General features: G+C 41.5%; 1 protein-coding gene across 4 annotated transcripts in view; it reads left to right on the top strand.

Annotated features, from left to right (window-relative positions):
* FGFR2 (fibroblast growth factor receptor 2) overlaps positions 1–25365 on the top strand; it is an 86159-nt gene that overhangs the window by 35909 nt on the left and 24885 nt on the right. For all 4 annotated transcript variants that reach the window (XM_075155196.1, XM_075155197.1, XM_075155198.1 and 1 more), the window contains 4 exons: positions 1004–1127; positions 18840–19030; positions 21646–21790; positions 23937–24133. In XM_075155196.1, coding sequence (XP_075011297.1) covers positions 1004–1127; positions 18840–19030; positions 21646–21790; positions 23937–24133 — 657 coding nt within the window. The remainder of the gene's footprint in view (positions 1–1003; positions 1128–18839; positions 19031–21645; positions 21791–23936; positions 24134–25365) is intronic.

The raw sequence follows: 25365 nt of genomic DNA, 5'->3' as shown, positions 1-25365 counted from the left end.
CTTTCCATTTGGCTGATTAAAATGACTGTACCAGATTGTATTTTTATTCCATTTGCAATTTAAAAGTTGTATATTGCAGCTACATAATGTTAAGATCTTTGAGTGCTTTGTCAAAAATGTAATGCTAAAACAAAGGATTAGTGGATAGCCAGCAAAAGGTCACTTTGGGAGCCAACTTATGATGCAGGAAATATATATGTGTACTGGATGACTCTACATCCTTCCAGTATTGGGCTGGATCCTGTTTTCTGCAAGACCAATGCCAACGCTCCTTTTGAGTTCAAATGGGAACAGAATCAGCACCTTTAATACATTCTGTCTGAGAAGGATTGTATGAAACAAATGTATATCCTTATGCTCTGTTTCCATGAAGATTTTCTTCAGGCATTTTTCATGACACAGCATCTTCATTTCTTTCTTGTGGTACCCCAGAGCAGCAAGAGATGTGGTCACTTTATGTGTCTGTGGGAGGGATCCCAAACATTGCCCTTCTGTACTTTGTCTCTCCGAAATGCGGGCTGTGTAATTGAGCTATTAGAGAAAGACGGAGCCTTAGATGTTAGGGGATCATATCCATCCCATATTGCTGGTGGGTAGTTAATGTTATCAGATGATTGTTTGGAGACAGATGGGAAATATCCTGAGGGTGTGAATTTGCTTTCGAGTGGATTGAGAGGTAAAGCTTGGTAAGACAACTGCTGCTGATTGGTGCCATCCTCGTAAGCCTGGAAGGACTGAGTGTGCACCGATGTCTGCTGTGCTCAGATCAGGGACGAGGTAAATTCATAGCAGAATGTGTGAAACCTTTCACTGCTGCAGCCGTGCTGTACCTGATCAGGAATAAATAAAGTATTTCAGTGTCCAGAACTGTCGAATGAGCACAGAAGAGGCTTTTAAACATGGTTTGCAAAAGGTTAACTATTCAGAAAACAGTTCTTTTGGAGGGGGAGAGGGTGGAACTATGCCAGTGAAGTTCCCAACCTCTCTGGTTACAACTCGCCAGGTCCGCAACCAGCACTGGAGTCTCATCATGGAGAGCGTGGTCCCGTCCGACAAAGGAAATTATACGTGCATAGTGGAAAACCAGTACGGATCCATCAATCACACGTACCATCTCGACGTTGTTGGTAAGTAAAACTCTGTCACATGTAAGGTGATGTTTTTAATTAATGAGTTTCTCTATTAAAACATTTAGAACTAAGCTGATACATTTTGCATTAATTTTGAAGATGATTTCACGGTAGTCTAAAGATAAGATTTCATTACATAACTAATTGCTACATAACTTTATATATTAATCTGTCTCACTCGTGTCTGTAGGACCAATCTACCCATGCCTTGGCAAAGGTGTAATATCCATGTGTGCAAGTGAGTTCTTGTTGCTGTGGTACACCTACAAGCTTACCATGAAGAACAAATAATAAATACTGATGCAATCTTAATCATTAGTATTACGATTTAATTATTACTTGTACAATTGTATTAACACAAATTTTAATAACTGCAGTTATGAAAACCCTCAAGTGATCGTTTAGATTGCTGTTATTATAGCTGATTTTTTTTTTTAATGAAAAGCTAGATATTGACTTTGGTGAAACTAGTGCACATCTGGAGCTTCAGGAAAGGTACTTTGCATTCACAGCAGTATAACAGAGATCTGACCTTAGCCCGTTCCGTGGGCTATGGGGAGCCCCTGAAACATAGGCAAAAACAATTGTGAAGAAATGGTTTTACTCGAGGACAAATTCTAAAAAGCTGTCTGAGTTAGTAGTAGTAGCAAAGCTGTGACTCAGCAGGACTATGAAGCACATGCTTAGTAATATTAACTTAGTAATACCAAAATCCTGTTGACTTTAATAAGGCTTACACATATTTATTTAAGTGCTTAGCTAAGTTAGGGCTTGAAATCTCAGGAACCAATTCCATTCACCCCTACTCTTGCTGATTAGCCTGGATGGGTGTGAGCAGTTTTATTGACTTTGGAGGCATTGTTGTCCAAAAGTAATCAGTTTGGCTGTTATAATAGGACCTGCTGGTAGTACCTTTGGGGATCTGAGCTGCGGTTTCTGAAGTATGTCTTGAATGGGCTTTGCTTTTTCCAGGCTTGTGAGTGTCACAAGCTCTGTGAATAAAACTTTTAATCAATCAGTATTGAAAGCAAAAATGAGTTTGATTATTGTAAGCTGGTTTTGGCTGGTGACTGACAGCCCAACTTATCTTCTACGGAGAATCTTACTGTGAGTTTGTGTTTATATGACCAAAACAGTGACAAAATTTTCATTTCCCTATTTCTTGATTGGTTTTTGCTTCAATAAAAATGCATCTCTCACATTGTTTTAGATGTTCTTTAAAAGTATTAAAAAGTATTTAGAAGTATTTTGTCTGGGACCACTAAAATCTGTGGAAACTTCCAAATCCAAAAGAAAACAAGTGTCAGCTTCTCAGGCATCTACAAATGAAAACATTCCCCACGAAAATGCTAGCAAGAGCTAGCCTTCGTGGAGCAGAGGAGGAAAAAGATAATTTTGTGATGGGGACGCCGTCAGACTGAAGCCCTACCACCAGCCCCGATACCTTTAAGTCTTCAAAGCCAGTCTGTGAACCACCCAACTCACCTGTACTTGGTTTTAGGTAGTCAACACTGAAAGCAGTGAGGATTTTTATAGCCCTGGCAATATTTTGTTATCCTCGGTAGAGTGAGCTATGGGTATTGTTGAGGTGAACCGAGCAAGTGGCAAAGCCATTTTTGTTTGAACACTTGTTTAAACAAAGTTTATGGAGGGTGCAGCAACAACGGCTGCCAGAGATGGTAGTAAATTGTGTTCTGCCTGCCTCTGTCCTCTGCTGAGCACCTTGCCGGAGGGCACGGGCTGCTTGCTTGGGCTTGCCAGGGATGAGGCTCGATTTACAGAGGAGATTTTTTGGGGTTTGGGTTTTTTTCCCTTAATCCTTTAGGGAGCCTAGATAGACTCAACTTTGGTTTTGCTTAAAACTGTTTTTTAGTAGGCTACATGGGACGAAAAAGCCAGTTTTGCAATATTGGGAGTTCTCCTTGCTGAAGCAAAACTGGTTAAAAATTCCTCTTCCCTTCTCTGTCCCCTGCTCCTTTTCCTTGTTACCACCCCAGTCCCAATCTGGCATGTTTCATGTTGACCGTAAATTTCTTCACCCATTTTTTCTAGCAAATGTATTCATGGATGATGCGGTCACTTGAGCAAATATTTGTCAGAAGCCCTCGCACCTCCTCTCCCCCTTTGAGCCTTTTGAATGTCTTACATTGAGGAATATTATGCAGAAGTTTATTTTTCCTGGCAGTAAATTATAGCGACCTGCATGAATGAATGGAATGGTAGTAAGGATTATGTCATTTATTTAAATGTCTATTCCTTGCCTGTATAGAGGCAGAAAAGTAAATAATGAGGTTTTTTGAAAGTGACTAGTGATTTGGGGTGCTGGGTACCCAGCTGATGGCACCCAAAGGTGCCCTCATTTTCTCTGGGCGAATATTCAGCATTTTCTGATGCTCGGGCCCTGTGAGATAGGAAACCAGCAGTCCAAAAGTGACTTTTGCAAGTCACGACCTGCATTTTGGAGTTCTGCGTACTTAATCATTTTTCTTCCGTTTTGCATTGAATTTGATGAGTTAAAGGGTGTAATTGTTAGTTTACTTTGAAAACATATGTATGGGAATGCGCACCCTAAGATACCTCTGTTGAATTTACTGTGAGTCTTTCAAGAGATACTGCATTGGGACTTTAACCTAAAAGGGGCTTGGTGTTAGAGAGCTCAGCCACTTCTGTGCTGCTGAAAGCTTGTAATAATCGTGGAGGTTGGGCATAAAATTGCTGAAGCAGTAAATTAAGACTGGCCAGAAGGGGAAACTCTGACAGTTTTTCTAGTTAAGAGAGTTCTACAGAAGTTAATTTTGTGCTTTTTTTTTCCTGTTTTCATATGAATTTTCAGTTCCCACAGGGTTGTGGAGAGTTATGGTTGTTTGTTTAGAGGCAATTGCGTATGTAGACCGCATCTTACAAACTTCAGGTCGTAATTTTAGATCAAGTTGTGTGTGGAAAACTGTCAGTTGAAAGCCTCTGAAATTGCTTTTCCTATATGGTTTAACTGGTTCCAGAGTTGATTAAGTGTAAGTAATAGCAAATGGTATTAAACATGGTAACATATTACACTAACATGAGCATCTGACTATATGGTGTAATGTAGAGAACCCTCTGATTATGTCACAGATTTGGGAGGTATCCCAGCAAAAATCGTGCCAAATAATGACACAATGCTAGTTAGGAATATCCAGTATTACTTGATGCCAATAACTTTCCAAACCTTGAACTCTTTTGACAATTAAAAGCCTGGAGCCAGCAGGGCTGAGTAGTTTTCAGTCAGAACGTAGGTGTGAAGTATTCTCGTTTCTACCTTGTAATTACTTGCAAGAACCCTCTTAAAATAGTCAACTCAGCTCAGATGGTCTCATTCAAATTTACAAACCTGGCAAAACCGCCGCACTGAATTTTTTACAATGGGAGTAGAAAATACTGAAGAAAAAAGCAGCAAGTCGTTGGCAGCCTCTCTGTATTGCACAGGATACTTGTGCACGTTGACAGCCTTAGTGGGGAATTGTCCAGTCGAGTTGGCCAGGATATTCTGTGTTGGACAAAGTTGTTCTTTAGATGTTCGGGATACCCCAATCGATTGCCTTTTCCTCTCTCCTCCTCCTCCATTTCAAAACAGGGGCTTAAGCAGGCTGTATGCAGGGCTTTGCTCAGGGATACAAATGTGTTAGATTGCAGTAGCGGTAAATGCTGGCGATACAAAACTCCGTTAGGATCCTGTGAAAGGGAGACGAGTCGATTTTAGCTTTTTATTGGAGTACTACCCAGAGGCTTCAATTAATATCGGATACTTATCGTCCAAGGCAACGTGCCAGCGCACAGTAACTGCTTACAACCGAAATGCAGAGAGACCGGGAGAAGGAAATGTCACTGTCCATTTTATAGATGAAAAACCGAGCTGTGGAGCAATGCAGTTTCTTGCCCTGGGTCACACAGGAAGCTGGTGGCAGAGCCAAAAAGTAAAGCTGGTACTTGAATCCTAATCCAGTACCTTAATTAAAAGAATGTTCTTTCCCTTGTACAATTTAGCCCATCAGCTGTTTTTCTACATGCAGCTGAAGTGCCTTTCTATTCTTTTGTATTTAACGGTAGGTAGAAACATTTTTATAGTAAGCTTACTAATAGACTAACTCCGTTCTCATTAAACATATATAAAGTCATGCAGTCTTAAGGGAGGATGATTGCAAACGATGTGGTTTTCGCTTATAAGTTGTATTGTAGTGAATCCGGGTTGTAGGAAGCAACGTGGGAATGCAGCCACTGAGACTTGTATATAATTAGATCACTCTTGGATTGCAATTATCGCTAGAGTACAATTTCAGTTCTGTTTAAGCATGGAAGTAACTAATTGAATTTATATTTTAATGGCAAAAAAAAAGGTTAGTCTTTGAACACTCCTAGTGCAGGTAGCCATTTCTGTCCTATTTAATGTCATCATCCAGGGAAACAAAAGATGGTTTGGTTTCAGATGAAGTTTGGCACATTACCTCATTTACTGGGTTTTATAAGCAACTGCCATAGCACGACACATCTTCCAAGAATGTGTAAGAAGACCCTGCTGTTTACTATAAAAATGAACATAACTTGTTACAAATATTTTTTTTGAAAGAAGTCCTTTTGCAGCCAGTTTAGCTGTACTTGGACCAGTTTCTAATTTACCTAATAGCCATGCCTTTGGTTCTTGTTACTGAGGAGTGAACTCCAGAGGTGGCAGAGTACCACGCAGTTGTCCCTTAACAGTAATTCGTATTTTCATATGAAAACAGTGTGAGAATAACTTCTCATCCGGGAAGCATTTTAAATGACTCTCAAGTTAAAGCTTGTGCCCCAGAAATCTCATGTATGAGTGGTTTTGCTGATGGGTGTGCAAAAAACCACTTTTATTCTGAACTCTTGGAGGTTTAGAATGCTTGAGGGTGAATTTTATTCTTGCTTTTTACAGCACGTTGTTAAAAAAAAAAAAATCTACTTTTTGCTATTGATACTTCATTGTTTATATTTCCCTTAGTTAAGGCAGAAGAAAAAACTTCGCTTTTGTTTCTACTCAGTTTTATTTTTGGATTTTCATGTGCTCACAGAGTCTCTAGCTGCGAACATGGCACGGACACATATATTTTTTTTTTTTAAAGACATGTTTCCATTTTGTCATTCCCGAATTCATAAAAACATATGCATTGTTACTTGCTTTTTGCCAAGGCTTGTTTTGTCGAAATAAAGTTCAGAATTAGTTTGACTTAACTATAGTATGTTCCTTAATTTCCAAAGAATTATTTTTAGGACTCAGGTTACATACGAAAAAGGAACTGACACCAACTAAATACATGCCTTGGACGTTGCATCACTAATGTCTGGCAGGAGTTAAGTGTAGGTATTACAACCAAGCCTAAACTTGCATTGCTGGCAGATGTGCTTGTCGTTGTTGACTGGCTCTTTACATGGACAAGCTTTGGCTTGACGTCTTCACCCGAGCGCTTGTGGCATGGGACATGACGAGACAGGGGCTGAAAGCATGAAGGAATCCACACTGATGCTTGCCCTCAGGTATTTGGTTAGGCCGAGAGGGAAGAAGATTTTATTTAATGTACTGATAAGCCCGAGTGTGGACTTTACACCTGGCACTAAGCTTTTGGCAAGGTGTGTGCATCTGAGAAGAAATTACGCAAATTGTTTAGTGCTGGAGGCTCTGCGGTTCACTCCTGAAAACAAAGGCTACAGTGTGATGGTTCAGCTAAGGGAAAATGAAAGCTTATGGGTTTTTTTTTCCCCCTTTCTTAATAAGGTAAAAATATTCCAACCCCCTAGTTTTATAGTGTTAAAGCTTCTGATTTCATTGGAGTAGTCTGGCTAAATTACATTTTATGGACAAATACTAGTGTCATTACTTCATCTGCTGGGTGAACAGTGAATTTGTCATGTTTGGAATGCTTCCTGCAGAGTCTGCTGGGGGAGGACTGGTCTCCCTGTCCCACTTTCTGTCTTATTACAGCCCCAAGGCAGGTATTTCTCTTTCTTTTGATGGATGATGAACAGGATATTGTTTCAGCTCTGTTATTATCATTTTTAATCATGCCTTCTAATTCGTGCAGTATCCTACTTGTGGAAATGCAAGTAGGAATTTGCAGGAGTTGTCTGAAGATGCTAACAAGACTGTTGCCATGTTAAATGTGCAATTGGCACGTGTCGAAAGCCATGTCTGTGCCTAATCAGAGGGGCTTTTTGACCTGGTCCAGTCTTTTCTCAACAATTTTGTTATTGAAAAAATTGGCAATGTAAATTGGTAAAGTTACGTCCTCTTAAAAAAAAAAAAGAGGGGGGAGCGGGAAGCTAGAGTTATCACAAGTATAGAAAAATCATAAATGAACTGTGGAACAGACTGGATGAATGGACCATATTAAAGGCAAACACAAGGTGGTTAATCACGACTGCCTTATTAATGAGGATTTTGCACCTGCATTTCTTCATGTTGTCCCTGCGCATGGGAGGAAACGCAGAGGTGGGACCACCCCATGGCTGCGATGGGATAGCTGCCCGTGGTGGGTGAGAGGAATCCTAACTGACACCACCACACTGGTGGGTTTTGGGGGTTAAACTAAGATTAAAAGAGATGTAGCAGAAGTGCAAGTGGATGGAGATGGCACTTGGTGGTAGACTGGAGTGGTGGGCAGTGGGGGTTGTGTATGATTGTACTTAGCTGAGGCTGGGGTTGATGGCACTGGGAAGATAAAAGGGTGTATGGGGTTCTTCCCAGAGGTTTATGATGCAGGAGAGAAAAAACCTTGAGGGATGGGTATGGGGGTGAGATAGGTAAGGGGGTGAGAGATCTGGCAGTACCGAAGTGTGGACAAATCAGTAAAATGTGAAATTCTGTGGCTATTAGAGAAAAGGTTGCACTTACAGCCTTCATGTTGGTGTCCTCTCCTTTCACTGCTCTGCAAACCACTGTTTGACTTGAAATCCAGAGGTGGCTGTATTTTACAGGTTTTCAGGACTTTAAGTCATTAGGTCATCTTTGGATTACTACTGTACCCATGGTGCAGCTTCAATGGCAGTTGTTCCATTTAAACATAAAAATACAGTGAAATCTAATTTAATTATAATTTAAAAGCCACGTTAAAAATCATAGTTTGTTAAGCACTTTTGAATATTGAACTGCTCTGTAAATATAAAATATTAAGACTATTTTTTCAGGTTGCTCTTTAAGAGGTTGCATGAATATGTTGAAATTCTTGACTGTTCATGAAAGAAAAACACTGATACTGTCAGAACTTGAGCTGAGTGAAGAACTCAACATGATGGTGTGTTAGTTGGAATAAGGTTAGTCTACCATTTTTACAAGATGCTTGTGAAAGTCTAAAATATTATATACTTCAGGGATTTTTAATCACCGTCACAAATTAGGTGATCAAAATAGTTGCTTTTAAGTTGTATTCTGCCTTTACAAGTGAATATGCATGTGTTGGTTAGTGTTTATATCTGCAGCATCATTTCTGCTATTAGACTGGATTATATACATTACTGAGCAACAGAATTTCATTTCAGCAGTTGGTTTTAAATGTACGTTTCCTTTGATACCTGTGCTAATGCATTGTCTAGAGTGTTGGTGAAAACCTCCTATGTCTACATTTGAATGAATATTCCAACAAATGACTTTCCCCCCGTCCCTCCTTCAGTGAAATTTTCTCAGAAAGCACTTCTGTCACCTGCTGCTCAGCCGGAGGCTGGTGACGGTGCTGCCTGGGCTCGGGGACAGCGTGTAAATCTGCCGATGGATAGGCGCAGCGAGGAATGGTGTGCAGAGGGGTAACGGAGAAAAACTTTCTTGCTTTGGGGCACAAAGTTGGCGTCTAAGCGTGGCCAGCCTAAGTGCTTGCTATGAAAGCTCTTGCATCTTCTTGCAAACTTTACCTGGATTTACTTGAATTACTTGAAATACGATGACAAATGTATATAATCAGGGTCTTCCCAAGAGCAGTCATCTTCAGCATCTGGTCCAATGTTTAGAACAGGTTATGGATTGCAGAAATGAGTGTGATCCTGATGGAGGGACATCTCCCCTCCAGACGTGGGACCACACAATGGCAAACTTCATCACCGGGGAGGCAAGCCCGAAGGCTGAGTGAGGTCCAATGTAGACATGTCTTGAGGCTGAGCCAGGATGGTCCAGCCCAGAGCATTGAAACTCTGGGAGCTGGAGCTTCTCTCCTGCCCTGAGAGCCTGTGCACAGGTATGGTCGGTCAGCCGTGTCTAGCAGGGGAGGTAGAATACCACGGTCCTTCCGATAATTTCACACCTGCATTCCTCAATAGAGCAAGTGTGCTGTGTAAGAAAAGGGGGAGAAGTGTCGAAATATAAGAGGACTTTTAAAGGTTTACATAATCTTTTTCCATTTTACTTTAAAGGCAGAGCTGTTTTCAGGAAAGGAAATTTGGAGGATGAAAAATATGCAGTCAAGTCACAATAACAACAGCAATAACAACTCCCACTGTGTGCTTTATGGCATTGCTGGGTGCACTGGTGAGTTAAACCCACTGCAGCTGGGAGAGGACCTCATCCCTGTGGGAGAGATGCTTTTTGCCAGGCATACGGTAAACCTTTGGCAGAGCCTACTGGAGAGCCCAGTCCAACGATGCTGGACCCCAGCGTTGTCTCTGGTTATTATAAACCAGCTGAGTGCTGGGAGCTGTGCACAGTACAAAGGATGATATCTCTGTGCGTAAAAATTAATGCAGTCTCTGGAAATGGCCAAAACAATAAAAATTTACCACTTGTCTGTGAGAAGTCACAAGTTGTTTTTCATATACTCTTATAGCCTCTTTCTTTTAGGGCACACTTTAAAGAATTTCAATGAAATTTTCAGCTCCTTATTGTTCTGTTTCCCATGTTTTTTTCAAACCAAAATAAGGCCTCTCCCCTCTTTGTTCAGACATGTATGAAGCTTTTGCTTATGCATGCACTGTGTGAGGAATACTGCAAGCGAGCTCCAGGATTAGTGTTGTACAACTCTTGCTGCTGTGACTTTTTGTGCTCCACGGGGCGGATGAAACCCACACTGTGTCAGCCTGACAACAGGGCTTTGCTTTAAAGACAAACTGGTCTTAAAACCCGGTTAATAATTTCACGTTTTAAAACAAGAGCTTTCATGTTGCCTGCCTTAGCCCTGGGCTTGCTGGATGTTCCCGTCTCTCTTAGCCCTCTGATATATGTGTGATTTGAAAGGATTGCTTTTAACTAGTTCTGATTGTGATTTTTTTTTCCCCCCCTACTGTTTTCACTGACATCCACGGGCTTTGTATCAAGCCAAATAAGTGAGTCTTGCTTGCTTTCTTTTCCCCGGCTTGCTGCCATATGAGAAAGTGGTGTGCAGATGAACTTAAGCTGTAAAGGTGTTATGCAAAGATGAATTTTAGCTAAAATTCACATAGGACTGCAAGCTGAAGCTATGCTGTAGAGCTATCCAAAGAGACAGATGGGATAACATCAGCGGGAGCTTTGCCTGCTGGAGAAACCATGCCATTACTTCAAATTGGAGGTGAAGGTGGAGAAGCCAAGGACAAAGAGTTTGAATACATCTGATTAGTTTCTGTAAAAGATCTTAAAAAGGCATTGCCTTTTACTCGGCTGGCCTTGGTAAGTAGGAGGGCTTGGGTGGTGCAAGGAAGTTGGATGGGGTGGCAAAGGCTTTGCTGTGGGTAGGAGGCTGCCTGATCCTGGTGTCTGTGACAAAGTTTTAACCTTTAGAACTGAAGTTCCGTGATAGTCAGTATTAAAATGTTTAATTTTATGAGAAAGTATTCAGTAACAGCAGGGAGTATGTGGAGTCTGGTTCCCTGCTGTCTCACTTTATGCTGATTGCTGATACTGGTCCAGACAGCAAAGCAGAGATGGACGATTGGGCCCAGTAGTTAGTAATGATGAAGCGTGTGACACAGCAGCAGAAAGAAACGCCTCAAGTTTATATAAAAGGCTTCTAAATTTGAGGACAGAGGCATTTTAGAAAGTGGTTATGGAGGTTAGTCCCTCACTCCCATCTGCACGAGCAGACCCCTGTGCTGCTGCGGGCCTCGCCAGGTTCACTTGCGAGGGCCAGGAGCTCCAGCTGCAGCGATACCCCTTTGAGCTCTTGGCCACCGAGATGACTTCTCTGAGTAGCGTTGGACCAATAGGAAATGCTATACATGGAGACTCCTGCTGTACAGGAACACTGAATAGTATGAGCATTTGTTGGCTAATGCCTACTGATAAAAGATGCCAAAATTTGTAAGGCATGATTTCATCAGCACTGGTAATGCTGGTCTGATCCATAAGCTATTCTGCTAGTCTGCCTGAAAGGCTCCTGTTCTTTATCAAGTGTTCTTGCCAGGGATGGTCTTTATCTCTCAGTGTTTAATGACAGTGATCTGTTATTCCTTGTAGCCTTAAAACATCTTCTGATTTTGCAGAGTTTGGGAAGAGAGCATTGTCCCTAACTTGCAATGAATGCCACCTTGGCGTGTATACATTACCTAGGAAGTGATGATTTGAGGGGTGTGTATGTATGTCCGTACGAATGGAACATGACAGTTCAGCAGCACTTCTGAATTGGCTATAAACAACATGCAGTGCTTCATATTATGCAGAAAGGAACCCAAACTGACATGCAGCTGGTAGAAGCTGCTCAGCTCCTGGCTCACGTATATATAGTGTATGACATTAATTAGTAGAGGCGTTTTGCCTACACCTGCTCAGTTGTTTCTGATCTTTTGAAAGAGCCGCCAGCGCTTAACCTTACTCCTCCACGCCATGGAGCAAATAGTGGCGTTAGCAGTGTTTTCCTTCCAGCATTTCATAGAGCACAGGCCTCCATAAGCAATTGCTTATTGCTGGAGAAAGGAAGCAAAGGTTTGGCTTGGCCTACGTATAGAAGGCTACCTTGAAGGAGGAAATTCCTGTGGGGACTCTGACATCTGTTTGGTGATACCCCTCCTACACCACTCCACCGAGGGGTATGGGGAGCAAGTGTAGTTTCAAATCGGGTCCTTTGTATGAACTTGGATAATGCTGGATTTATAGAGAAATCCGAGTTGCAATTCCTCATGCCTTGCCTGCTCCTGGAACTCTCCTCAAAAGAGCTCTCTAATTCAGAGAGCAATAATTAATCCAGCCCCTGAGTGCTGGTGAGCTGAGGCCAGATGTGCAGCTCGTGTAGGTGGGATCTTTCATGAGACAGTGATCCTTGTGTTTCTCCTTCCAAACGGCTTCCTTTGCTGTCAGCTAGAGCGGGATAGAAACTTGAAAGGTCTTCACTCACTGAAGGGTGAGAGATTGATAAGGATTTAATCTTTCTTTTAACGGTTGATATTTAGCCCTAATAGGTAGTAGTGATCAGAGACTGATATCCTGCGGTTGGCCCAGTAGCTTTAGTAAATGCCTTCGCCCGGTGGTAGGTATCCACACCACCAAAAAACATCATCAGAGCCAGCAATAATAGTATGTATGTGTACAGTCTCACCAGGGATGCCAAAAATTGAGCGTAGAGACAGGTAGAGAGAGTTGTTCCCTCAAACTGTGGGTGAAATGGCCGTTAGTGCCGCTTCCGAGAAGAAATGGTATTTCGGCTTTGAGGTGGCACGGGGTGCACTGGGCTCTGTGGGAAGCTGGAGCCATACCTGAGAGGTTTCACCTTCCTGTCAGCTCCAGGCAGCGGTTAAGTCACCTGAGAAGTGACCCCGTAACTGCATTTTCTGTTGGAGCAGTTTTGGTAATCCCGAGGGTATTGTGTGGGAGAGGGCATGAGGAGAGGGCTCTGGGTGTCCCGGAGATGGGTGACACCACTGGCTTCCCCCTCCACGAGGCTTGTCTGTGGGTTAGTTGGTTGGTGTGAGGGATGTCTTGGGCAGATGCGTATCTGACGATAAAGTACCTGCCAAGGAAATCCCCAGACGTGACGCGTTGTTGGATAGGGGAGGACACACGCAGTTAATTTGGGGACAGGGCCATGTAGCAACACGTTCTTCCATCAGCAGTGCTGCTCCCTGAGCTCGGTGGCCTTCAGGGACCTCCTGTGTTAGGTACATGGTTCAGTGGAAATGGTGGAAGAGTGCTGCGTACTGAAACACGGGGGAGAAATATTTCAGTCCAAGTCTATGATGAAAAGACTGTGATTTTTAAGGCTGAAGAGTCAGTCTTGCAAGTTTGGGACGCTGAGCCCGAGACAGGGCAAGAGCCTGTGATTAGTCTGGCCTAAAACACTGTAGGATGCTTTTGAGACCCATAATTTACAGGCTAATTAGCATTTGCCAAAGCAACAGATGTTGCACGACCAGAAGGAAGATGGTTGGAAACGGGCAGTGTTTTCACCGAACGGGGTCCAGCCTGCTGCTGAGGACTTCCCACGCTCAGCGTCAGGCAAAATAAGCGACTAGAGCTGAACGTGCTGCGCTGACCAGGGCAAGCGAAGAGGGCATGGCAGGTCCGTGTTTTCGGTTCAGCAGAGAGACAGCTGGAACCGCTTCATTTTTCATGCAGCGGTGACTGAGTACACAGAACCTCTACCAGGGGCTGTCGATCCAGAGCAGTTACTGATGCTGCACCGAGAGGCATCGTTTGAGGGAGCCCTCTGTAGCTTCACAGTGGCAGCCATCAAGACCACTCCGTAGGATTCATAACATTTCAAAACTGGTATTAAAGACTCTGATAAATGTGTCTAATTAAAAATTGTGGAAAAGAATTAGGTAACTTTTTTTTCTTTACTCCCATCCTCCTTCCCCTTCATTGAGCATCTCTCCGTTGTCCCCAGAACTTGTGTTTGGTCTTGCATTTGCTATTCAGCTTTTCTTTTCCTAAGCTGCACTTGAATCACACATTTGCAAGGAGAGGAAACAAGCACATTCAAAAGGAGAAAATAAGAGTAGTTTTCATTTTTTTTGAAATGAATCAAATGCCTTATCCAAAGCCCATTGAATTCCATGTGAGTTTTTCCCCTGACTTCAATGGGCTTTGGTTCTGGCTTTTAGCTCCCATGAAAGGTCCTGAACTGTCTGTGCTAGGGTGACAAGGAGGGCTTGGATAGACAATTACCAGAGCTCTTCTCAGCCCCTGGCACAGCCAGGTTGCTAAGGAGACTTGGCCTCGGGATGGGCCCCAGAGCTCACCCCTTCCGGGGTTATTGTCTCCTCTCCCTGCCAAGGCACTCCAGTAGCGGCAGAGCCACTCTTTCAGTCACAATACGCTCTACTTCGGCCTCTGGCAACAGCAAATCCTGCCCTACATCTTCCCTCCGCCGGCGTGCTCAGCGAGCAGCCTCTCTTCCCGCCGTTTTTCCATGCCTGCACCCCCCGCGCTAGGACCGGAGTGGTGGGATTGCGTCTTCTGGGCTCTGTTGGCTGTGAAACCTGGTTTTTGGCCCCTATCACCCGCCTCCATACCCCAGCGTCTTCACCTCATACGTTTGCATCATGGCTTTCCTGTCTCTCTCTGATTTCCCTCTGTGTTGGCTGCAGCTGGTCAGAAAAAAAAAATTGGAGGAGATAAGGCCAAGGATGGGAGAGAGATGAGGCCCTTTTGTAGGAACCACCTGTCCAGGGACTTAAACTTCTTAAAGAGCCAATTCTCAGGACTCCTTGTGAAGTGTCTGGGATCCAGTAGTCATTTCCAGGATAGTTCTTCCAGTCACTTCTCCCTCTACCATCTGTGGCAGGGATGGGCTCCCACTCATCTCCAGGTGTCCTGCAGGGCTGGGAGCTTCCTGGGAAGCTCCTTCAGTTGTGCCAGTTTTTTGGAAACTTGGAATTTTCCAGCTTTCCTGGATTCTTTGCAGTTTTCTTTCTTGGAGAAAGGTATTCTGAAGTTTTAACATTAACAGGCTAAATGACAGTTTCTTCTAAGCCATTGGGCAGGTCACTTTGTCAGTCGTCTTTTCAGATAGCGAGTCTGTTTGTCTATAGATAAGCAAGCAGAAATGCTCAAGCAATTCTGAGCAGAAGTGCTCAAGCCCTGGGTGCTTTTATGGTGGTGTAAAATTTAGATGCTTGTAGCCCTGAATATGATATTCCACGTGAGCAATCATTTTCGCTCTGCCTTTTGTAGACAATTGACTCCTCAAATGGGGATGATGTTGGGTTTGTATCTAAACTGCAAGTTGGAGAAAGCAAGCTGGTGTCTGTCTCTTAAGGTGGGATCCAGTATTAAGCCTGCTTTCTCTTTAAAAAGTATTATAAAGTTAGAGTTTGGGAAGAACTAGAATAAAAATGAAATGTAACATATGGAGACTTTTATACGTAATTATCAGTTTGGCTCAATTACTTTCAGATCAATATACAGAAAATATTTTTCAATTTTAAAAATTTTTAAACATCCATTACATTTGCTTTTAAACATCAATTACATTTCAGTTGAACCAGGAAGGTCTGCTTAAGAAAGCAGGGCATATCTATGAAAAACGTTGTAGATCTGTAGGTAGTTCACTAAGTAACTAATATTTATGGTAATAAAATTAGTATCTACTACTTTTTTATGGTCCTTATGAGGTAGTGTTTTGGTATGCTTGAAGACAGCTAATCTATGGGGTGATTTTCTGTATTACAGCACATGCTGTTGACTTGTTTTTGAAACGTATTGTATTAGCAGTGAAACACTAAAATTTCAGTGATCAAATAGTAAAGATCTATTCCTTGAGGTTCCGATTCAATTCAATATTAATGAGCAAGGGGAATATTGAAATCACTAGGGGTACAGAGCCAACTTGTTTTGTATGAAAATACTGTTTGTCTGAATTAAATAACTAGAGATGTATGTGGTCATTATAGTTTAGTGATGATCCTGATTATGATTATTAGGTTATGTAAGGCTAATGATAAAATTAGTTTCACCAGCCTTTAAGATTTTTTTTTTTAAAGGCAACTTTGACTCTTTTGCTAGTCTTTAGTACAAAAGAACACACAGTTTCCATCTAATATTAGTGTAGCCAGTTGTTTGAGTGATGATATCTGCTTACAAGTGTAAGGCTTGTATTTTAAACGTGAAATAGTGATGTAAGGTATGGTTTTGACAGTACCTATGCTTAAGCAGAGTCCTTAGGAGTGTGTGGTTTGCAGAGAAATAGGAAAGACAGGACAGCATCCTGAAATGACTATTTCCAAGAAATGATACTGTACAGAATTATACTTGGTCATTTGTAATTAGTGGAAGTTTCTCCATATTTAGTTATTTCCCCCAATACTGAGTGTATTTCTTGTGGTGCTTGGACTCCAGGATTGTCATGAAACCTGCTGAATTTGCATCATGATGGTGATGTTCTTCTGCGCTGTTTGCCTGTGTGGGCATAGGAATACTCCCTTCTGCTGAAGTGGGAGAGTTGACCAACGCTAATCGTTGCTCCATATCTCGGAGGGCAACTAAAGTTTGTTTTTAACACATTACCCTTAGAGAAGAAATTTCACAAATGTGTTGCCTATACATATGCACGCACTTAATTTAATTTTTTTTCAAAGGAATTTGGGACCAAGAATGTAAGAACTTTGCTTTTACTTCTTTGCTTTGCCTCCTCTTTTTTGGTAGAGGAAACGTTTGACAGTCATCAATAAAAGATTAAATCATTGATGGCTATCGGGATAAACTAAACACATTTCGTGTGTTGATGCTGGCATAGTAGGAACTTTTCCAAGATGTTTCAGGCCTCATTCTCTGGTTTGTTTAAGGGCAGAGAGTAAGGTCACAAAGGAAATCAAACCCTGATGTGGAGAAATGAAACATGAGGCCTACTGACTTCTAAAAAACATTTTAAATAACATTCTCTAAGGTTTCATTTTATACTGAAGGCAGCTGTAATAAGTTTTGGAAGATGGTGTAAGGTTTCTATTAAAGAGAGATTTTTGCTTGCTGTTTTTGTACCCAAATGACGGAGCGAGGGAGATGGAATTAGAGCTTATTTAGTATAAGGTGAGAAACTAAAAGTTCTCCCCAGAACTGTAAAATAGTAATTCATATGTTCTACTGTAATTTACAAATTAAAAAATATTAAGCTGTTCCTAGATCTTTGAAAATGACACACATAGCCATGGAATAATTTAATAACTGCAACACAAATGCACTTTTGCCACAAGTAAAATAAGACTGCTGCTTTGTAGTATGCTGCCAGCGTAGCCTCAGTGAATAAATTCCCAGTAGATGTTTGCCGCATGCCAAATATATTGGACTGTATAAAAGATCCCATTGTTCCATGGGCATCATTATTTGCTATTACACTCGCAATGTTTGCTTGTGAAACAGTTTATTGGAAACTAGTATGTTTAAGAAGGAACGCTTGATTTGAAATTCAGTTGATTTGGCTCGTAATGTCAAAGCTTTTACAATGTACAGCCTCTAAAAATAAATATTTAGGTCTGTTGTTTTTTACTTATCTTTGAAAGAATTCCTGGAGCAGGGGAGAATGGACAGCTCGAGTTGGGGGTGGGCAATGGGCTTTTCACTTCTAATTCTTACGTTGGAAGTATATGTAGGTCAGTATTAACTTTACGTTCCTGTAAAAAAAATCGGACAGAGTTAAGTTTGCATGAAGAAGGCGGTGAGTTCCCAGCTAGGCTGATGAAACTGCAGCTCTCTGAAGGTTTTCTGGGGAGGGAGGTATTGCCCATCGTGCTCACTGGATAATAAAGAAATTTGGTAACCGGGATTGTCATTTTGAGGGCTTTCTTTTGTGCGATGTGTGAATGAAAAGTTTTTATGCTTTGCCCACTTGTCTTTTCCGGCAATAAAAGGCTGTCGGTGGCCCTGGAAGCTGGGGAGCTGGGCTCGTGCCCTGCCCACCACCCAGAAGATTTTAGCAGCTTTTAGATCAGGCTTAGTGAGGGTAGTGGAAACCTGCTTCGCTGTCACAGCTGAGGGCGAGGCTCCTATCGGTGCTTTGCCCAAAGGCTGTGTGTATCGCATCCACAAAATTGGGCTGGAAGCACTGGCTGTAGTGGCTCTCTAGATACCCAAACGATACAGGGTATATTCAGTGACGTAAGCTTGACCAAGAACATCTGACAAATGCTTAAGCAAGTCCCTAGATTAAAGGCTCTATTGGCTCATGTTAAATACACTGCAGTTTTCCAGAGAACTCTGTATTTCCCTGTGTCCTGCTCAGAATAAGAAAGAACTGGTATTTCTGCTGCTGTGTCTGGGTAAAGTAGAGAGCAGCTATCGAGGTAGTACTCGTCAGAGTGTTTTGAAAAGTCGAGCTGTCTGGTGTGTGCACCCTGCATGAGGAGTTTCAGTGCTGAGGCTTCTGCTGCTAGTTTTGAGGAATTCCCTTTTGTTTATTTTAATACATTAATCGGTTTTAAAAATGAATCAATAATCTTTCTTCCTAATTTGTGGAGGTTTAGTCCAATTAGAATGTTTCAAAACTCAGAGCTACGTACTACAATAGCTCCCAAAAAAAAGAAAGAAATTTTACTTAATTCTTGCTGAGTTGAACTATGAAAAATGCTTAAAGTTTTTAAGCAAGGTTTCTCCCCTCCCCCCAAATAGCTATTCTTTATATTACAAGTGTAGTGCTCAAGTCATCTCCTTTGAACTGTAGTTTTTGTTAAACGTTTTGGCTGCAGTGTTATTTCAGAGGAGTCAGCCAACAGGCTTACAGGGCTTTTTGGCTCGAGTTCACTTACAGTTTTCTTGGCAGCTCTGCTTATTTATGCATCTTTATTTCTCTCTCTCTCTCTCTTGCTCCTTCTCGCTCCCCCTCCCCACCCGAACAGAGCGATCACCGCACAGGCCCATCCTCCAAGCTGGCCTTCCAGCAAATGCCTCTGCAGTCGTCGGAGGTGACGTCGAGTTTGTCTGCAAAGTCTACAGTGATGCTCAACCTCATATTCAGTGGATAAAACATGTAGAGAAGAATGGCAGTAAATACGGACCAGATGGACTGCCGTATCTTCAGGTTTTAAAGGTGAGGCTTTACAGATGCCGGCGATGGTGACGACTTCTTTAAAGCATTGAATTTATTTGATGTAAATCCAAGAATTTTGAGATCTGAACTTCTTTTGAAAATGGAAGTGTTTATGTTACAAATGAAATAATGAGTTAGATAAACATTTGATTGTCTAAATGCTAATTGTGCAGCTCATAGACACTATTTTGCTCTTTTTGACTTCCGTGAAGTCCTTTATCTCTGAATGTTTCAGGCATGACTTATTCAGAAAAAAATGAAAACCCTCTTACAGAATATCATTGACATTTATGTATGGGTAGAACGCATCCAAAACATACCCGGGACAATCTGCTCAATTTCTTTCACGTTTCTTCAGCCTCTTTATTTCAAAGTAACGTGACACCTGCCGCCAAAAGCTTGTTGGCAGGATTGGCTTTTCTGGATGCTGAGCCTGCAGAGACGTCCGTTTTTCACCGACGTATCGGTGGTGGTGTTCCTGCCGGCAGGCATTCTGAGCAAGCCTGACCAAGCAAACTCCAAAGTTTTCCAAGCTGAGTGGCATTGCCAAAACTCAGTGCGTTGGCAGGCAGGACAGCCAGCTCTATACCACCTTGTTCCACGCAGCCGGTGTACCAGCCCAGGTGCTTTTTCACCCCATGCCGCTGTTTTCTAACTCGTGTGATGCTTTGGATTTAAAAAAAAAAACAAAAACCAACAACAAAAAACCCAAAGAAACCCCAAATCCTCAATGTTTTGACGCTGATGCCTGTATGAAGTGGAAGGCATATTCTTATGACGTGTTGGTGGTGGGACCATAGATTGGTGTCCGTTTTGGGCAGCAGTGACATTGTTCTCCTGTGTTATTGGTCTATTCTAGCATTCGGGGATAAATAGTTCCAATGCTGAAGTGCTGACACTGTACAATGTGACAGAGGCGGACGCTGGAGAATATATTTGTAAGGTCTCCAATTATATAGGGGAGGCCAACCAGTCTGCCTGGCTCTCTGTTCTGCCAAGTATACAAGGTAACAACGTTTTTTAAAGCAAGCTGGATGTAGAAGCTGGAAAAAATGGTGCTTTGGGAGACTGCAGGCAGCTTGTAGGATAACTCTTTGGCCTTGTGGTATATGTGTAATCTTCCTTCGGTGATGCAACTGGTATTACACCAGCAGCCATGGAAAAATTCCCACAATATTCTGTGTGTACCATAAACACTGGTTTCTGATGCTGATCTTTATTCTCTCGTGTTTGGTGTCTTTGTGTCTCTGTGTTTACGTCCAGTTTTGTTATTAATTCTGCATACTTCGCAATTCAGATATAGGGTACTCGTTGAATAATGTAATTACCACCTAATTAGTGTATATTTATATATACACATATGTGTGTGTATATATATGAAATGTTCACATAAGTACCACTGAAGCGTAAGTCAGATCAGTTTAGTCACTTATAACTTCCCACGTCACCTGCGACTGTGCAGGGTGGGAGGGTTTTCCACTTGTTATTCACCTGTTATTAACTGGGTAATAACCCATCAGTGACAATAAAGACTGGCAACGATGCGGCTACAACTCTCAACTAAATTTACTTTAAGATGGTCTGGTAAAAATATGTTTATTCCCTCATCGTGTATTTCAAAGTAACATTTTTGAATGGAACAGAGACAAAAACCAGCAAACAATAATTTCTCTAAATCTCTGTCATAGAGACCTTGACACTGATGCCATGCTGCGCCCTTCTTGGGACAGCTGGAAAGTTTCAGGTCTAAGATTTACTCTGTTTGTATGAGTTTGGATAATCACTGATACACTGATTGGTTTGGTGCTTAATGACTTGTCAAGCCAGAAATTTAGCGAGTTTGGAAGGAGATCAGAAAAAAAACCTTCCAGAATATTTTTTCAGCCTCTAAGATTTAGAAAAAGATATTTTATTTCCATCTCCTTGGTCTTGAACCTTTGAGGTCCAGTTTTTCTCCACCTCTCTGAGAGCCACAATTGATCTTTTTTGAACAAGAGTTGATATACCTTCCACTGTGCTTCTAAGTAAACCACCAAATATTACCAGACTTCAGATTAAAACGAGATTTGGCAACACTGCCGAATGTACAACATTTAAGAGTAGTGCAATGGATGATGCAAGGACCATACACCGCTTCAGACAGCTACTAAGTTGTGTCTTTTTGTAGCAGAATTTGCCTTTTTTTTTTTTTTAATCCTTTCAGAGTATATGTTTATAGTACATTCTTTCCTCTGAAACAGGTAACTACATGTGAAGGATCCCGCATTCTGTCCTACTTTGTTTTCTCTTTGTTTTTCTTTCAACTTTCTTTTATTAAAAAAGAAGAAGGAAAAAAAAAAAAGCTTTGTGGGTTAATTTTTCCATGTCATTTGATTGCATGCATGTTTAGGTGGTGAGTTTAGGTCTGGTGAAGGGTGTTGATTACTTTCTGAGGTGAGCTGGGACCTGTTGGTAAACGCCTTTTGGATGAGGGATTGTGGATGGGGAAGGAGCTTTGCATCTCTACACCTCTGCCTTTAAAAAGTGCAAAGCCCTGTGGCTCCATCTCCCTATCCACAAGAATTCTCTCAATGTCTAGCTTTTTCTCTTGCTTCCCTCTTTTGTTTTTTTTCTAGGCTGCCGGTGTTAACACCACGGACAAAGAAATTGAGGTTCTCTATATACGGAATGTAACTTTTGAGGATGCTGGGGAGTATACATGCTTGGCGGGTAATTCTATTGGGATATCCTTTCACACTGCATGGTTGACAGTTCTGCCAGGTATACACTGCTCTCTTTCCGTGGTTTTTCCTCTTTTTTTTTCCCCTTGTTGATTGCTGCAGAATTAGCACAGCTTCTGTCTCAGAAAAGGACTTTTACAATGATTTTTTTTTTTAAACACAGTTGTCTCAAGCCAATGAATTGTTTTGTCACATATTTGCAGCTCCAAAACCACAATAACAACAACAAAAGGGGGGGGGATCGCTATTGCACTTAATTGAAATATTTTTACATCTGTTAAATGTTCATCAGAAATGCTAAAGAACTGCATTTCCTTAGCATTTCAGTGAGATAACTGAAAATCAGCACATTAATCATTGTAAACTTTTTCAAGAGGAAGAAATTCAAAGTTTCTTATGAAGCTTTGGGACTAATTTGGCCACAGTCATGTACTGGTTCATTAAAATACCTGAGCTATTCAGTGTGCTTAAATTTGCTTTTACCTATCATCCAAATCTCTTATGCAAATTCTAATTTTAATGCCAATGGATTGTGTACAGAAGCAGTGCTTTCCATATCTTGGGAATCGGCTCCGTGCATCTTTAAACATTGCATGCTCTAAGAAAACAAGTAGTCATTTGCTTTTACTGCAAAGCATGTCTTGCTGTTCTGGGGTTGATGATGTTTCTGTCCTTAAAAGAAACAAACATCAATGTGCTTTATTGCCTGAGAATTGTTATCAGCTGTTAGAAGATGTAACCGTAGTTGGTTTTGACACTAGTCAAATTTTCTCATTTATAACTGTTGGCAGCTGCCTTAGGAGTTCCTTTGAAAAAACATGAACCACCTGCGGTTTGCTGGGTCATCTTGTGCTTACCATTTATTAATTGTTAATCCTAAGTAAAAAGGTACAAAACCTGCATGTGCATATTGCTGAGGATCATATTACGGGAGTGAAATGTTCCCACTTTCTGCAGATAATTTCTTAGCCTTTATTAAAATATATTGAACAAGGCAACTTTATCACATCTCACTCTTACGAGGACACCGAGCCTGCGTGGTCTGTCACCAAGCAGGCAAAGCAGTACTTGTGTAGAGCTTGCTTCTGCTAGCAGTGTTTGCATTTTGCAAGTGCTTGAACAGCATTTTTTTTTTAACCGATTTTTCTTGAATGAAATATTATAAGCCTAGAATGAGGCACAAGAAAATTTCAGCTTGAACGTGCATTGCTTGCGGAGTGACCACTGATTGCTGTGGAATGCTGTTTATCCGGGGAATGAATCCCAGATAAGGGATTAGGGACAGTGTTTGCACATATAACTGTCTTGAAGATAATTTCAAAATGGTTTCAATCAGAGTAACAGCTATGTAGAACCACTCCCACTAAAATCTAATCTCATAGACTGGTAACCACTGATGAGGTTACTTGAAATACGCAGTCCTCACAAAAGAGGACTCATTAATTAACGTATTGCTAGCAATTCAGCTTTTGCTTCCATTATGCTTTTTAATCCGACACTGGACTCTTCAAAGGACCTCAGGGGCGTTAGGCACCCGGCGTGAACCACAGCGAGTTAAGCAGCTGGGTCTCAAAACGCTCCTGAAATCCCTGAGTTTAGAAACATGATGAGGGACCGATTTATCCTGCTTTCCCTCTGTATTTTGAGATCTCGGTGAAAATTTTGGATAAGCAGGCAATGCAGACTCAAGCCCAGATGTCTATTTGCCAATTTAGACACTTTTCTTTTAGGTTAGCTTATTCAATATTTTATCTTTAGATGTGTCTTTATGTGGTTAAAAAAAATTACAGTGCTTTTGAAGTTTGACTTGAGCAACAAAATGAACCTGAGCCTAGTTTGAACACTTCAGTTTTTTCCCCTAAAATTATGCTTGATTATCCAATATTTCAATATATATGTATTTACCTATCTAGGCAGACACATGTCTTTGGCTATGTATGTATGCATAGTGCACAAGCTTACACTTGATGGCAAATTGAGAAGTCAAAGCAGTGATCTAGAAAGAGGAATTACTCTCAGATTGCAAGATGGCCTAAACATTCACGGTATTCTGTATGTCACACAGCCACTGCGAGAATTGCTAATATTTTACCATTTCAAGTTGTTCCAAGCACTATACTGAACTATGCTTTACTGTGTGCTAACTCTGTGGCATGATTGTTCCCTCCTAAAAACTTCCAATCCAGCTCCTGAAAAAGAAAAAGAATATCCGACATCTCCAGACTACCTGGAAATAGCAATTTACTGCATAGGGGTCTTCCTAATTGCCTGCATGGTGCTGACAGTCATCCTGTGTCGCATGAAGAACACCACCAAGAAGCCCGATTTCAGCAGCCAGCCCGCTGTCCATAAGCTGACAAAGCGAATCCCTCTGCGCAGACAGGTAACAGAAAGTAGATAAAGAGTTAAAAAAACTTTTACCAAACAACTAAGCCAGCACATCCTTCTGATGAAAGCTTTGGAAAGGGGAATAAATAAGCATTATACCAAATTGCAGTAGGGGTGGGATTTAATCTGGCATCTAGGAGACTGGCATGGGAAGAAAGTACATCTTAACACAGCAGTGTATGTCTCAAGGCAAGGAAATCAGGGCAGAGATGTTAGAGGAGAAATGTAAAAAATGGAATATGTTCTGTATTAGCAGTCTATAGATGGAAAAAATGTATTTAAAGTATTTTGGGGCCTGATCCCACAGCTCATTGAAGTCAATGGAAAAATTTTTACTGACTTAATGGACTTTGGAACAGAACTCTATTTAATTGTGTATTTATAATGTTTCTAAGGTGACTATTATTGTAGTAACTAGGTACCAGATACAGAGAGGTATTTTTCAGGAAGAATTTTGAAGACTGAGGGGAGGGAATTTCATAGCCAAGCATCCAGAAACCACCCCAAAATAGAAAAAAGACTGTAATAAAGTAAAAATAGGGGAGATACTATATCAGATCTCGGACAGTTTGATTAAGATGCTGATGCTTTCAAGTGGGGAACAAAAGCAAATGTCAGATCTAAAATGCACACAACAGCATCACATGAAATAATTTTACAGTTGCTTGTGGCTGGCAACGAGCGTTTCTGGAGAGAGCAATACCACGAGCAACTAAACCAGTTGAACGAGTAACAGGACTTCGGCTTCGTCACAGGCCATCACTTGCCAAAACAGCCTCCATTCCCACATACTATCCTCTCCTGAAACACTTGTTTCTTTTGAAGCTGGAGTTTTAACATGTTTTGATTGTCTTGCAGTAGGTCTTCAGGATAGACTTCTGAACCCACCAAATCCACCCCCAGGTTTCAGCCCTGAGAGATGGAGGGGTGTTGGCGTCTGAGGCTGTGGTTCACCTCATTATTCAAAATCGGGACCATGTGGTCAGGGGGTTTGGATCTGAGGGTTTAGTTCAGGTCCATCCGCACCACGAATAGGTTGTGCAGAATTTCTGCAGATTGTTTTTATGGCCTGTCCAGGGTATTATCGCTGTCAGAGTAATACGTGTATCTTAAAAATAGTTCTTCAGTGTGGGTAAGTGTTTGAAACTTAGATGCACGATCACACAGAGTTAGGGTGGAACTTGGGATTTTGAACAGTATTACTTTTTTCTGAACCCTTGTTTCATG

Source organism: Calonectris borealis, chromosome 7 (genome assembly GCF_964195595.1).
Source record: "Calonectris borealis chromosome 7, bCalBor7.hap1.2, whole genome shotgun sequence".
In the NCBI taxonomy this organism is placed as follows: domain Eukaryota; kingdom Metazoa; phylum Chordata; class Aves; order Procellariiformes; family Procellariidae; genus Calonectris; species Calonectris borealis.
This window is presented reverse-complemented; position numbering and strand designations above follow the sequence as displayed.